Below are 14,342 nucleotides of genomic sequence, written 5' to 3' on the forward strand. Positions count from 1 at the left end.
GACTGCTGAGATAATTGCTCCAGAAATTTTACTAAATTTGATGGGTTATAAGACAAAATTTATCTTAAGTGCCTTTGTCATTCGCTCTTTTGCCCATCCACATAAAATTAAAGTTTTTTTGGCAATATTGAATAGTCGCATTGGACTTACACCATTGGGCAAAAAACTGATTAAACTGCAAAAGCCAATTATTTATTTTCCACATAAATAAAAAACTTTTCAGCATGATACGATGCTTTTATGAGTATTCATTGTTCAATGACCAGCAAGCAGACTCTATTATAGAATACAGTTTTAGAAAAAGAGTCATGTATCGATGGAAAAACTTTTATTCACAGCAGAAATAAAATTAAAATGTAATCTAACATATCCTCTAAATATTCAGTCACAGGAGTTTTCTTGGGACTTCTCCCAGTGTGTGATTATTTAGACAATCACGTCATACATTTTTAATTTTTGCCACATCTATTCAATAGAATTCTTACAAAATAAATCTTCACTGATTTGAAAGTAATGACTATTGGTCACAAGAAAATTCAAAAAATGAAAGTTCAGTCTTGCATGAATGCCTTGGTTAACTCTGCATGTGCACAGAATGAGTTAAAAAAGGCAAAGGATGAAAATGTCCTTACACGGTCCTCTTTTTTTCCACATGATTTGTACGATACTGATCCAAAAGAGAATTTAAAATTATCTTTTACTGCCAATACTTTTATGGAAATTATAAACAATTTCTTCGCTCAAGATAATAGAAATTCTTGAGAACAGTTTCGAAACAACGGTTGCAGGAAGCCAAATTTTCTTGGAATGAAACTGTAGTTGACTCAGACAAATCAAAAGCGCTATGATGTTCGATTTGAACAGGAAAGAATAGGTTTTTAAGAGAGTTATCAACAACTTCTTGAATTTCTGAAGATGAATGCATCAGAGGTCGAATCTGGCAAGAGGAGAGTTAGTTCTTATCACTACTCCTTCTCATTTAAAGATAAATTTTGATTTTAAAGAGTACGGCAAACATTTGCTAATTTGCCATAAGGGCAAGTTAAATCTTTAGAATCATAGAGCATAGTTGCTAGTCAGTAAAGTGGAGCCTTTGTAAAAGGAAACATCTTTACCATAATTTGGATAAATTGAAGATTGCACAAGTTCCTTAGCAGTAGATTTGATTTGAGAATTATTCCAATTTCTTGGTACATATTTAAAAAGAGTGATAAACTTCTGTATGGAAATTTACACTATTTTCATTTTGTACATGCATTTTCAAATAACGAGATCAAATTCTTAACTTCATTAAAGTAGCTGGTGCTTCACTTGGGGCACAAAAAAAAAACATAAAAAAATGGGTCGTTCAAACTCACTTTCTTTCTTAGGCGAAATCAAAAATGGTATCGTAAACAACCAGGTCACGTTTCTCCTTGTGATGACTGCCTTTCTGCGAGTGGCTTGCAGCTGTAACAGGAAGAATAACTTTGATTAACTTGGAAATTATAATTTAAATACGTCTAAATCAAGTCAGAAAAAACTTTTTAGGGGGCCTTTGAAAAATCCATATACTCTGGAGGTAGTGGTTTTAATTTGGTTAAGCGTAATTAACTTCTAAGTTTAATTGCCAAATGCTTTGTTCCGTCAAACGTTTCTAGACTGGCTGCTCTACTTTTTTAAAGAAAAATCAAATATTTTTTAAATTTAAAGTGCTTGAATCATTAGGATTTTCCATGCATGATGGCAAATAGGGTATTTATCATTATGTTCAAGTTCAAAAGGATAAATTTTGTAATGTTACCTATTGTTGACCATGTTGATGAGGAAGTTGCATCATTAATGGGATTTACTACGGGCTGTCTTCGGGCTAATGAAACACTGAGCTGAGTGCCTGAGGCCATGGTACCATCCATCTGGAAAATAAAGCAATGATGAAAATCAATAAGCTATTTCTTATGCTTGGTCTAGGGTGTTAGACGCACCTTGTATCTGCAATAACATTAGTTGTAGTGAGTTGCATAAACATTTGTCGACAAAAATATGTAATACGTAGGAGGTAACGTAACTATACATTGTAATGGGTCAGTTGCACTAGTCACAGAATCGTATTCTGATGGTTTAAGCTTATAGACAAACAAAATTACTGAGATCTGTCCAAATGCTAAATTTCTACTTCCAATACTAAGGGAGGTACCGCCCATCAAAAAGCGAGGCACGTCATATCATCCACTACGGTTGTACATACTATGGTTTCTTCCACCTCGGTTTCACCTGTGTTTTATGTTGAGTTCAGTAAAAATGTGAGAATCACTGACTGAAGAAACCAGCATTGAAAAAATCTTGGTATGCACTGCAATCGAATCAGTGAGAACAAAAACATACCAACGCTGAAAAATGAAAATAATCAAGACACTCACTAAACTGCAGAATAGGTGGAGAAAATAGTTGAAGAAAAAGATTTTTGCTGCCGAAAGACAAACACTCATGGACACTTTAAAGGTCCAAGTTGGAACAGATGCACTAACTTCAATGACCTTCATGTAAATTAACTGTCTTATATGGAAATGGAGCATTTTTGAGTTACCGAGTTTGTGTGTTTTCGTTCTCACTGATTCAATTGTGAATGAACATCATTTATACTATAATAGTTGTAGCTTTGAAAAGCAAGGGAGAAGGAGGGACAGAAAATAAAACGTAGAGAAAGAAAGTGACATTTACTAAAAAAAGCTAGAGATATTACCTCACTTATAGCTTTTTCTGATGATTCTGGTTTGTCAAATGTAATAAATCCTCGACTGGAACAGAACAAAGTAGGTGAGTCAGTAAATAAATATTAGTTGAAAAATAACAAGTTCATGGATCAAAAAAGAAAAAGAAAAACCTGCCCATTGATTCGTTTAAATAATTTGGCCATGGTACATTTCAAGTAGCAATTTTTCTGGGGATCATTAACATCGCAGGGTTGTCACAGAATTTAGGAAATGAATTTCCCAGGCATATTTAAGTGAAATTCCCTGACAATTGAGGATATGCCAGATGGTTAAAAAGACAGAATTTGAAAAAAGCTTTCAGAAAAAATTTTTGTTCGAAATGTCAAACCATTTTTAAAGAGCAAACATAAGGGATTTGACAAATTTCCCCCGACAATTTCGTAATTTTCCCTGAAATTTCCAGGTTTTCCCTGACTTTGTAAAATTCCCTATAATTTCCCAGTACTCCCTGAATTTGTAAAATTTCCTAACATTTCCAAGTATTCTCTAAATGTGGTGACCCAGAGGATGTATATTAAGATGGATGTAATGTCTGGAGAAAAATTCTGGACCTTTCTTAAATATTATGACAATATCTTGACTAATGAAGCCAATTTCTCTTATTTGATCAGGTCATAAATCAATGCTGAGCAATAATTAATAATACTGACGATGAAAATAGAATTGCCACTTTCCAAATTCAGTTACTGAACTGGTTGATGCTTTAGTGGATATCGGATGAGTTAAACTTTTTAAGACACTTTGAATACATTCTCCAGTACTAACTTTTTTTCTATTTCCATTGAGATATTGACGATGTTGCCATAGGAGTTGAAGGTTTTTCGGAGGAAATCTTCAGTAATTTTGTAGCCGGTAACAAAAATTGTGTTCCCAGATCTGGGCTTCTCGGGAGTTGTGGTGCTAGTTTCAGATTTCTTCTCAGGGATACCTCTTTCCTCTCGATTTCTTGCGGAAACAAAACTTTCATACAGGTCCTGGAGAAAAGGGAAAAAAGTAAGAGCTATTATAAATGAAGTTCAAAAATGGGAGAAAGCTGCGGATTTTTGCACAACCTTTATGGGGCAATTGCTATATCAAGAACTTGTAAAATAATATGAGGCGTCATACGTGTGAGTAGCGGAAGTCAAGTTTTGGAACTCCAAAAAGATGCTTTTTGAAGTTTTCAAAGCTTTACATTTCAAATCCATTGAAACCTAGAGGAGTCTGTTTAGGTTCCTTTCACAGAACAAGCCCTATTCTAAAAATATTTTTTCAAACATTTTCATTACTATTGAAAGTGAATGAGTTACAGCGATTTTAAAAAAAAAGGTTACAACTCCTGTTCCAACAGATCAATTTTTTTTGGCAGAGGAGCTTTTGCAAAGCTCAAATATTGAAAGCATCAAAATGATAGTAATAATCAATGTTCTAATAATTTAAGATAAAAAAAACAAAACTTTTGGTGATCTCTGGGTTGATTTTTTGTTACACCGCAATGACATCACCAAACTGAGTTCTTAGTAGGTATATCGGATTGAATATTGCTTCGGCCTAATTGTAGGTAAAATTAATGCAATAAAAAGTTGGGAACTGACAAACCAGTAACTAGTTCTGACTTATTTTCAACAGTCAGATAGGTATTGAAAAACTGGTCTACCCAATCATCTTGACATTTTCTTTGAATTTAAAGAAAAAGTCAATATTTGAAGGCCCCACAGGAATTAATTTAAATTTTTTATTCTTTTATTTATAAATTTTTATTTTATTAAATTTTACTATATGTCTTGAACGGACATACGCTTTTTAATAAAAAAAAAAAACCACACATTCATGAGACTTACTTTAGAAATAGGCTTGAAGTCTTTTTTTACTTCCTCTGGCTGAGTTGCTGAGAATGGCTGATAACCTATTGACCTATCTGCTAGTTTCCTTTGTAAGCCTTGAGGCCTTTTGAAACCCTCTTGCTCCGTGCGAACCGGTGTTCTTACAATTGGACTAATGGCACCTGATTTTATCAACTTCCTGGCAACTTCTCGCGCATCTCGGCCTTCCAAAGGTCTTTTGGCTGATTTGGTAAGTACTGGAGGCGCTCTTTCAGGTTCTGCTTTTGGAGTTTTTTGGGTCTGCAATGCTTTTTTCTGTAAGAGAATTCAACAATCAAACAAATGAATGACCGATACATGAAAAAATTGAGGAAGATCAAGGCACATGTCTATTACTTTTGCACACTACCACAAAGAATGGTATCAGTTGCATGTTTCATGGTTAAGAAGTTTTTGCATAATTAATTCGAGAGACGCAAAATCACTTCAATTTACGTTCAAATAAGGTTTTAGCCTTCATGTAATTTCTTTATTTGATTCTAAAGGTAAAATACTCTTCTTTAGTAGATACATACGTTTGAGTTGGATAAGCATGTTGCCACAACATTCACATTAAAGATTTTTGATGCATACCTCTGGATTCTGGTTAATAATATATATATTCAACCCACCTTAGATGCTAACATAGCTTGTCTGTTTTTTTAAGAAAAAAATTATATTCAGCCTTTTTATTTTTAAGGGCTGAGTTCATTACTTCAGAACCCGAGGGAGCCAACGTGTTACCTGCTGACTTACTTCAAAGAAGGCCATTAATACATAGAAATTCCTTACTCATGGTGAAGCGGACTACATGATGAGAAGCGTGAATACTTCTGATCTAAAGTATAGAATAAATAGACTATTCTAACAGAAGTAAGAGCCAATGTTAACATATTTCTCGGTTGCTCAACTATCTTGCTCCGGAGAGGAAAGAATGACACTTCAGATGGAAGCCGCCAATTATGGCCGAACGTCTTTTGTCAACATGCCGCAAATGTAAATTCTCATTGCTGGGAGACTGAACAGCTGAGACCGCTTCGCTATCATGGAATCTGCTGGGGCTTTCGCTTCTGTTGGCATAGTCTAAGTATTTATTCTACATCTGAAGTAGAAGAACTCCCCAACGCCCTAGGTGGCAGGAGCATATCGACAGCGTCAGTCCGCAATCACATACCTTGTTTGCGGTGTCTGAAAATCTCCGCCTTCATGTTATTTTTTTTTAAAGGAAGACAAATCGACATCATTCCTTGAAGTTTTTGCAGAATGTTTTTTTGCACAGAGAAGAAAAATCATGGCAGTTTTAAAAAATTGCCATTGAGAAGTTTTCCATTTAAAATTAAAGTAAGTATGACAGGAAGTCTGCAACGTCACTAACTGAGTTATGTGCTTGCCGACTTACACCGTCCATATAATGCCAGGATCACATGTTGAATTTGGCAGCTGAATATAGAAGCCAAGAGTCATCACTCAACGGCTGAAATTTCCCAAACTCAAGTTATTTTCATCCATATTTGAATGCGATATATGCCAACAGTTCAGACAAATCCGACATCCTCTGATGGTCGCTGAGCTTCTTGGCTGAATTTAGAGCAACACGCGCAAAATTCAGGCATTGGGCCGATGACTCCCACATTTCAGCCACATTTAGTTCCCACATTCAGCATGTGATTCCAGCTTAGCAGGTAGGAATAAATAACAAATACGCAAACAAAGATTCCGCAAACAAACCTTCTTCCTCAGTTTTTGATATTTGCCTTGAAGCATAACTTCTTCTTCAGAGAGATTATTTGGGAAATGAAGGTACACCATGCTGTAATTTATAAAACCTAGACGGAGGTGAGGGAGAGGAGAAACAGAGAAAAAAAACTTAATTTGAATGATACAAAGATGTAGCAGGGAGCAGTCAGGTGGACTGTCCGGACTGTCTTGTCTAAATTTGATTTACGAAGGAATGACTGTTCTGTGTCATAAGTATTCTTGGATAGCTGACTTAATTCTAGAAAGAAATACGGATTAATGAGATTAGAGACTAAAACTTCTGCACTACAAATCCACGCACAAATTCAAAATTCAAGTCACAATTTTTGCACTCTTTTTGTTGCGTCAATGTTTACAGAAATTTCAACAATAACCGCTAAACGTTGCGTTTTTTTTAAAGGTTATGTTTACATCTCGTGCTTATCGCTTATCGTGCGTCGACCATGGCCAATCAACAGTTCGTCACGTCGGCCTTAGAGCATGTAGTTTTTTCATCATGACAAATTCAACAGTATCCTCGTGCGCGTAACTATGCCAAAATCCATAAATCATGTCTCTATCGTTTTACAGTGATAGCTCCTGTGTCATCAACCGACAAGTTGATGCACCTAATGATGATAACCCAACGAGTAATCCTATCAACGACTTTGAACTTGGAAAGTGTGCCGATTGGATAAAAACCAACAATTTCCAAAAGGTAATTTAGTTGTTTCTAATTGCCTCTTTGTTCAGGCTTTCTCCTGAGTATGCTGATTGGAGCGTAGTTCTTGAATCGCTATGGGTGAGCCCCTGCAGTTTCACACTGCGCTTTTGCACAACTTTGCGAGTTTTGACGTAACGACTCAACGATTCTTGTAAGGCGCGAACTAGAAGGGAGAGTTTTCAGAGTGCAAAGGAATACTAGTCTTCTAATCCAACTGTCATGAGGTCGAGATTTGATGAAGATCATACAAGATCAGAGCTCGCTTTTTCTTAGCAGCCAGAGAAATATTGCTGGGCAATTTAAATGACTGAGCATGTCAAGTTTCTCCTTTCCGGAGCTTGATTATCTTACATTTTATTTGACTGTGAGATCACTTAACTTTTCATTTCTTTGTAGAAAAAAAACCAGTCTGTATTGCAGTGCAAAATTTAATCTAGTTGGATTACTTAAAGATGAATTATTTTTCTAGACTGATCTGGAGAAAACTGCAGCTTTACTTCTTATTAGTTAGCCTTTTATAACATAATGTATGAATCTGTATTGCTTTTAGGTGTGCTTACAGTTTCCGGATAGTCTGTTGCCTCATTCTATTAACATTGCCCTTGCTCTTGAAAAACATCTTGGATATAAAGTTTACATTCTAGGTGATTCTTCTTATGCAAGGTAAGTTTTTACATTATTTTAAATTTAAGAGTTGAAAATTAATCAACCTGTTAGAAACTTCTAGTAGTAGAGCCTGTAAAAAATTCCTCTAAAAACTTGTAAATTTTAATAAAAAACTCTTAATAAAACTGTTACGTAAAATTCACAAAGAAGAAAATCCTTCTTGGGATTTTTTTAACATTAAAATTTACAAGAGGGCAAATTTAAGCACAACAGCTGTTAAAGAAACTCTTCAAAATAATATGTACACTGGTTTTTTAACCCTTTTCTTACCTAAATTTTACTTTAAAAAAATGATTTAAAAAATCAGGTTGTTTTAAAGAGTTTTTTAACACATTGATTTTACTTAAATTTTGCCAATCATAGCCCCAGGAGGAAGCTTCAATAAAATATAAGATTATTTTATTGTGTCAGTGGCACCAGTCAGAGTGTCGATTTCTTTGTCTAAATACTAGTGATTTCTGAACAATAACACTAGGTTCTAGTTGGTAACGTTTCGAAATTTCTCAGAACACATTTGCTTACTCATGCTCTTCCTCCACCCATCACCTTATTCAGTCAAAAATTTTAGGTAAAGAACTAGAGAGGAATTCATCCTTTTCTCAATTGGTTATTGTTGACTTTCGTTAATTGAATGCAGCACCTCTGTGTATAATGGCCTTTGAAAAATTGTTTAGATCTTTTATTTTTTCATCCTTTTTCAGTTGCTGTACAGATGAAATCACAGCTGCTCACATCAATGCGGATGTCATAATTCACTTTGGACACACATGTTTAAGTCCAGTCATACGTCTCCCTGTATATTATGTTTTGCCACGGTATTCATTGAACATTGGATTATTTGTGGAAAAACTATCTAGCTTCTGTGGCTCGTCCCCCCAAAAAATATTGTTACTCTATGATGTTGGATACTACCATTTACTGGGTAATTTGCTTATTGTCTGGCTATATGTTAGTGCTATTTCGATGTTAGTACATTTTTCCCAAGCATTATTTGATAATTTTAAGGTAAAAGCTCAAAAAATGCACCTATCTTGTTGCAACTTTCTGTTGTTGCAAACTTTTTATCTTATTTCTTTAATTGCGCAAAAATTATTCAATAGTTCATAAAATTCTGTATAGTTTTGTTTTGACTCCCTAAAAATACTTCTTTCAAATTTCATGCCAAAGTATTGTATCTGCCGTCGGTTTTCCTTTGAAATAATAAAGGAAGAATGGATGTTTTAAAATGCTGTAATCAAGATGGATGTTTTTTGAGTGTCACCATTCATATCTGGAATCTGATAATGAATCATTTTCCCCCATTTTTAAAGTTCTTCATAGAAAGTTTAATGTAATGAATATCATCATATTGTGTTTATTGGTAATAACTTTGGTTTCATCAGTGATAATAGTGGTTAAATGAAAATTGTCAACTTAAATATTACGCGTTGCCAGGCCTAAAAAGAATCCTGCTGTTGCTAAAATGCTGCTGCTGAAATGCTATTTTTTATAAGAGGAGGCTCTCTCTTTCAAAGCTGTAAGTGTACTTACTGATTTTCTCAGAAGTAGAGAATATGTGTTAGACCTAATTTACTGACATTATTAAACAGAGATGAAATTTTCTCATGGGGTAATGTTACATGTTTATATTTTTTCCCCACAAAAGCACTCCTAAAAAATTGGGATGAAAGGGTGTCCATTAAACGAGTAGCTTTTTTTTTGTTCTAGTCAGCATTGCTCACTTGTGACTTTAGTTGCACCAAATTTTTGACTCTGAATCAATTTTTCTAAGCACTAATGTTTCTTTTCCAGGCTCACTCCAAGAATCAATTCAGTCACATCCTATTCTATCTTCTGTGATCATATCGAACCTAAGCATCAGCAGTTCCTGTCATTTACCCGGTAACTATTCAGGACCAAATGTTGAAAACTCGGTGCAAAAATTAGGAAGAACTTATCCAGATCCTGGTAGCTCCTATGAAATTGTATACATTTCCGGTGAAGATTTGTCAAATTTGGAAGCTTTTGCTGTGTCAAACCCTAGTAAGTTAGCCTCTGTTTTTCCCTTTACCATCTATAATATTTTTAGAATATTTTTTTCAATTGAAGAACATTTCTAAGTATCAGACTATTAGGATACCTCTAGCTGGTAATGCTCCGTCTGAACCCAATTTTACTGAGGCTCTCCGGGAATGTTGTATTGTTTGCAGAAACTGTATTGTTCATTGTTAATTATTAATTCAAGTAAAAAAAATAAAATAAAAAAAAAAAAAAAATAAAAAATAAAAACATGTAGTGGACTCATAACAATCAAAACCGTTATTTGTAGAGGTGAGTTTTTTAAAAAATTTTCGGAGACTCTGATCATCTTCGTATGGTATCAGTTAATATATTTTGTTAGATCATATTTAATTGTGTTATTCTTTATTTTTTCTCTGATAACTCTCCTTTATTCTTCACAGGCATACCAGTACACAAGTATACTGAAAAAGAAGGATTTACTCTAGTGAATGTAAATACTTTGATCAGAAAGAAACTTTACTTGATTGAAAAAATTAAAGATGCCTCTACTATTGGAATACTCATAGCTACGTTAGGAGTCAAAGATTACCTTAGTGCCATTGATCGGGTGAAACAGTTGTGTAAACAAGCAAGAAAAAAGTCCTACATTATTTCTGTGGGGAAACCAAATGTTGCCAAACTTGCTAATCTTCCAGAGGTAAATATTTTTCTTCTGTGCCCAAGTTTCTGTATTATTTGACATTTATTCTTACAAAAAAGGATATGTTTAGACTGGTTTATTTTGAAAATTGGTGCGCTCATAATTTTGAATGTATAATCATGAGTGTAAAGACTTTCAAATAATTTCAATCATAACACACAATAAATCTTGAACAATGCCATATCCTTGTTTTTACATGAAATACTGGCATTATCTAATTAAATTTCATGTTATCACACAGTTAAGATGATCAAAACACTATTTTTAGCATTGATTATGTTTAATGCTTTTATATTTCCCGTAGTTATTTATCCCACAAGTTACAAAACTCCCCTGAAAATTTCTTAATACATGTAATATAATGCATGTCGACGGTGAAAGTCGGCAATCACATAACTCGGTTTGCGACGTCGCAGACTTCCTGTCATACTTTATTTTTTAAACGGAAAACTACTCAACGGTAATTCTTTAAAACTTCCGTGATTTTTCTTCTATATGCGAGGAAAATTCTGCCAAAACTTCAAGGTACATGTCCATTTGTTCTCCTTTAAAAAAATAACATAGTTGCGGAGATTTTCAGACACCGCAAACGAGTTATGTGATTGCCGACTTGCACCGTCGATGTATATAATGCAATGTATTCATTTAATATAATGTACTACTAATAGGTCTCCATAAAAGTGCTGCAAATTTTCGTAAAATGAGCAAAAGACCAAATATATCAGGAAGTCTTTAATACCTCTGCTGTTGCAGTGATTCTCCATGTTTCGAAATTCTTTTCAGTTTTGAAACAGTGCCTAGTTGATTTTTGGGTGCTCACTAGCTCCATGTTGCGGTATGGTGCTATCATTTAGAAATTTTCAATGCCATGGTCATTGAACAATATATTTTATAATCTACTCAGTATTCTCTCCCTGTAAATATTTAAGTTTTTACTTTTAAGTTTAATAGCCTCTGTACTTATTTTTTTACAGATAGAATTGTTTGTCATGGTGAGCTGTCCTGAGACTCGTCTCGCCAATGCCAAAGAGTTCATGCAACCTGTTGTATCAGTGATGGATATTGAATTAGCGCTGAATAAAAATCGCACATGGGAAGGGAAAACAACAATGGATTTCAGAGATCTATTAGCTGGTAAGGCTGCTTACAATTAATTTGATTTTGACTGGTGTGTTTGTACATTTCTCACATTTTTATGTTCACTACTTGTTTTTCATGCCTCATACATAAATTACAAATTTTATTTACTCAAGGACATATGGCGCGGCGGTAGGAAAAGCTGTTTCCTTGATCAGAAAGTTACTTCACTTAGTTGAGTTTTCAGTTGGTTTGCACTTGCTCTGAAATTCAGTTTCTTCTCACAAAGGAAATTATTTTTGATCTTTGCAAAGCAAGTACAAGTTTCAGTGGTTGTGATGTATTAATTGTTTTAAATTCATTCCAAGTGCCGTAAATGTGTAAATGGAGCCAACCACTTCATGTTTTATTTTCTTTTCAATCTTCTTTTTCCTTCTTTTTGTATACATATTACCATAGAAAATGCATTTAAGAAAGGAAGATGCCATGCTTTATGGCACTGTACAACATTCACTCAGCAACAATGGCCTAGTGACAACACCATTTTCACCAAATTTTGTATAATTTTACTATAAAACCAAAACATTTTCGGAAGTTTTGTGACAAATGTACCGAAAAATACACTGACTATAAAAGCAGTTTTGACAAATTTCTCTCTGGTATTTTACAGGTGGGATTGACTATCAACCAATTGCAACAAGTGATACTACAAATACTGATGAAGACGATGCAGATGTCTCTCTCATCACCAACAAAGTTAGGAGCTCTCAAATTGTTGACTCGATCGAGAGTAACGATTCGCAGGCTGTGGCGTTGAAACAAAATATGACCTGTGTTGTAAGTGAGAAACTAACGCTGAGTAATCGGTCATGGCAAGGTCTGCAGCAAAATTTAGGTTTAACGCCAGTTGTGCCTGTTGAAGAGGGTAGGTTAGGAACTCCTGCTTCAGGATATACCTCTTCTAAGTCTCAAGTTAAAAGCTGATAATTAAGAAAGAGAAAATAAAGTATGCATTTTCTTTTCCAGTGTAATAGGAGGACTGTTCTCATGAATGTCTCATGTTCAAGGGATACTTATTTTTTGTATTGGATCAATTTAGTAGGTGAGCTGTATTGGAGCAATCAAGCACCTTAGTTGTCTGTTAGTCATGATGTAACATTAAGATGATTTTCAACTTTTTGGTGGTCATCATTTTTCTGTTTTCTTTTTACTGGCCGAAAATGGATAAAAAGTCAAAACGTTCCTAACGAATCAATGATTTTAAAACAACTATTTTCCTCTCTTGCAACTTTCATGTTTTACATAAACCAAAAAGAATCATCGTACGACAAACACTAGCATGTTGCTGAACAGGTTTTGAGAATTATGTTACCACCATTTATCCTTATAAATGGCAGTATCCAAAACAAATAGATGATAAAGTTTTTCCAATGCTCTTTCATATTCATATGTACCAAGCATTGATTTTTGCTTGATCACCGTTCTGGAGATATTAAGTCTTTGCTTTTTGCGTCACAACGCACTCTTTAAGTGAGGGAAAGAAATTTAAAGGTCTTCAAGTTTTTCGATGGATTCTGTCAAAATTACTTTAATAGTAAGACATTTTAGAAAAAGACATACTTTTTTAGAAACAAAATCGTATGGGTCTCTAAGATCTCTCTTTCTTTGGGTTGCTCAACCAACAGTCTTCATATCTTTCTTAATTTTGATTAATATTATCAGGTTCACTGCCAGTATGTTTTTATATACTTGTTTCTGCCGCGCCAAAGAGAAAACATGCAAAAAAAAGTGTGATGGTTGTAAATAATCGTTCTTAAAATTGCCATAATTACATACCTCTCTGCTGCATTTATGACGCAACTTCACAGATATTACTATTACTTTTGCCTGACGTGACGATTAGCACATGCTACACTATGGCACATGTCCATTTTTTTGGACAAAAAAGAAGTAAAAAGAGCAAGAAAAGAACCTTGGCTTAATTTTATCGCAATGAAATAATCGTATCATACTTTATTAGCAGCTTGATCTTTTCTGCGAATGTTTTCAATGCTTCCTGAATGTGATCCTTTTTATAATGAAAACAAATTGAGCTACTCAGAACATACTCAGTTCAGCACAGCCAGGCTGGAATGGAGCTTTTGCATGTGTCAGATATTTGCGATTTCAGTACTTTTTCTTCGTAAAATGACGCACGAAACATGATGGCTCTCTCTGATTTTACATGTGTATCGTTTCTGTGTAAATGAGTTATGTAATATAGCCAGTATATGCATTACGAATGATGAGCATGTAAGATTGCGGTAACACTCTGTTCTGATTTTACCCAAAATGAAATCAAGGTTTCTCGCATAATCCAAACCAGGCTGACTAATTGTGAGTCATATTTTTCAGTCCAAAAATGTTACCTAATCAAGGTTTGTCTTACAAAAGAGTTTTTCTTATCAGTTTAATATAATATTTGCCCTGTTTTATACTTACTAGTTGCACACTATGTACTTCACTCCTCTCAGAGTTTGATCAGTGATCAATAAATTTTGATTAAGTTTCCGGTGTAAAAAATTATGATTCATTTCAAATAAAGTGATTGCTAGTCTACATCCTTACATTCTTTGAATTTTTAGTTTGGACCTTTAGAATTAAAATAATTTTGGTGTCTAAATCAAAAGAGGTGATAAGACTCGATCCAAACTCAGTTTGTTTGATAGTTTGCCTCCTTCCAAGTGAGGAGCTATTAAATTTTGTAATTTTAAGTCCGAGGCAGCCGCAATTTTCTCTCAGAAACTACCTATATATTTGTAAATTAAAATGGAGTCAGGCAAAGGGACTCTAACAGTGGAAAT

At 34.3% G+C, this 14,342-nt stretch overlaps 2 protein-coding genes across 2 annotated transcripts; one reads left to right on the forward strand and one right to left on the reverse strand.

Moving 5' to 3' along the window:
- Positions 1–311: 311 nt before the first annotated feature.
- On the reverse strand, positions 312–6,682 carry Nelf-E (negative elongation factor E). Its single transcript, XM_019048287.2, has 6 exons — positions 6,323–6,682; positions 4,574–4,870; positions 3,519–3,727; positions 2,723–2,777; positions 1,784–1,895; positions 312–1,449 (listed from the first exon to the last, which is right to left on the reverse strand). Exons 1-6 carry the CDS (start codon positions 6,401–6,403, stop codon positions 1,367–1,369), a joined length of 837 nt encoding a protein of 278 aa, XP_018903832.1. The 5' UTR covers positions 6,404–6,682; the 3' UTR covers positions 312–1,366.
- An 84-nt stretch (positions 6,683–6,766) lies between these two features.
- On the forward strand, positions 6,767–14,105 carry Dph2 (Diphthamide biosynthesis 2). The gene is made up of 7 exons (XM_019048286.2): positions 6,767–7,049; positions 7,606–7,718; positions 8,423–8,643; positions 9,513–9,743; positions 10,163–10,419; positions 11,397–11,556; positions 12,170–14,105. The coding sequence occupies exons 1-7, from the start codon at positions 6,903–6,905 to the stop codon at positions 12,481–12,483; spliced, it is 1,443 nt and encodes a 480-aa protein (XP_018903831.2). The 5' UTR covers positions 6,767–6,902; the 3' UTR covers positions 12,484–14,105.
- The last annotated feature ends 237 nt before the right edge of the window (positions 14,106–14,342 follow it).

The sequence above is a fragment of the Bemisia tabaci genome, chromosome 5 (assembly GCF_918797505.1).
Source record: "Bemisia tabaci chromosome 5, PGI_BMITA_v3".
Classification (NCBI taxonomy): Eukaryota; Metazoa; Arthropoda; class Insecta; order Hemiptera; family Aleyrodidae; genus Bemisia; species Bemisia tabaci.

Bases quoted from the DNA above. Each gene is read 5' to 3' on its own strand.
- Dph2 (XM_019048286.2), top strand. From the start codon at position 6,903: ATGTCTCTATCGTTTTACAGTGATAGCTCCTGTGTCATCAACCGACAA. The intron at 7,050-7,605 runs GTAATTTAGTTG...TATTGCTTTTAG, and splicing joins AAACCAACAATTTCCAAAAG to GTGTGCTTACAGTTTCCGGA. The intron at 10,420-11,396 runs GTAAATATTTTT...ATTTTTTTACAG, and splicing joins AACTTGCTAATCTTCCAGAG to ATAGAATTGTTTGTCATGGT.
- Nelf-E (XM_019048287.2), bottom strand. From the start codon at position 6,403: ATGGTGTACCTTCATTTCCCAAATAATCTCTCTGAAGAAGAAGTTATG. The intron at 4,871-6,322 runs GTTTGTTTGCGG...ATTCTCTTACAG, and splicing joins ATCAAAAACTGAGGAAGAAG to AAAAAAGCATTGCAGACCCA. The intron at 3,728-4,573 runs GTAAGTCTCATG...CCTTTTCTCCAG, and splicing joins ACTTCAAGCCTATTTCTAAA to GACCTGTATGAAAGTTTTGT.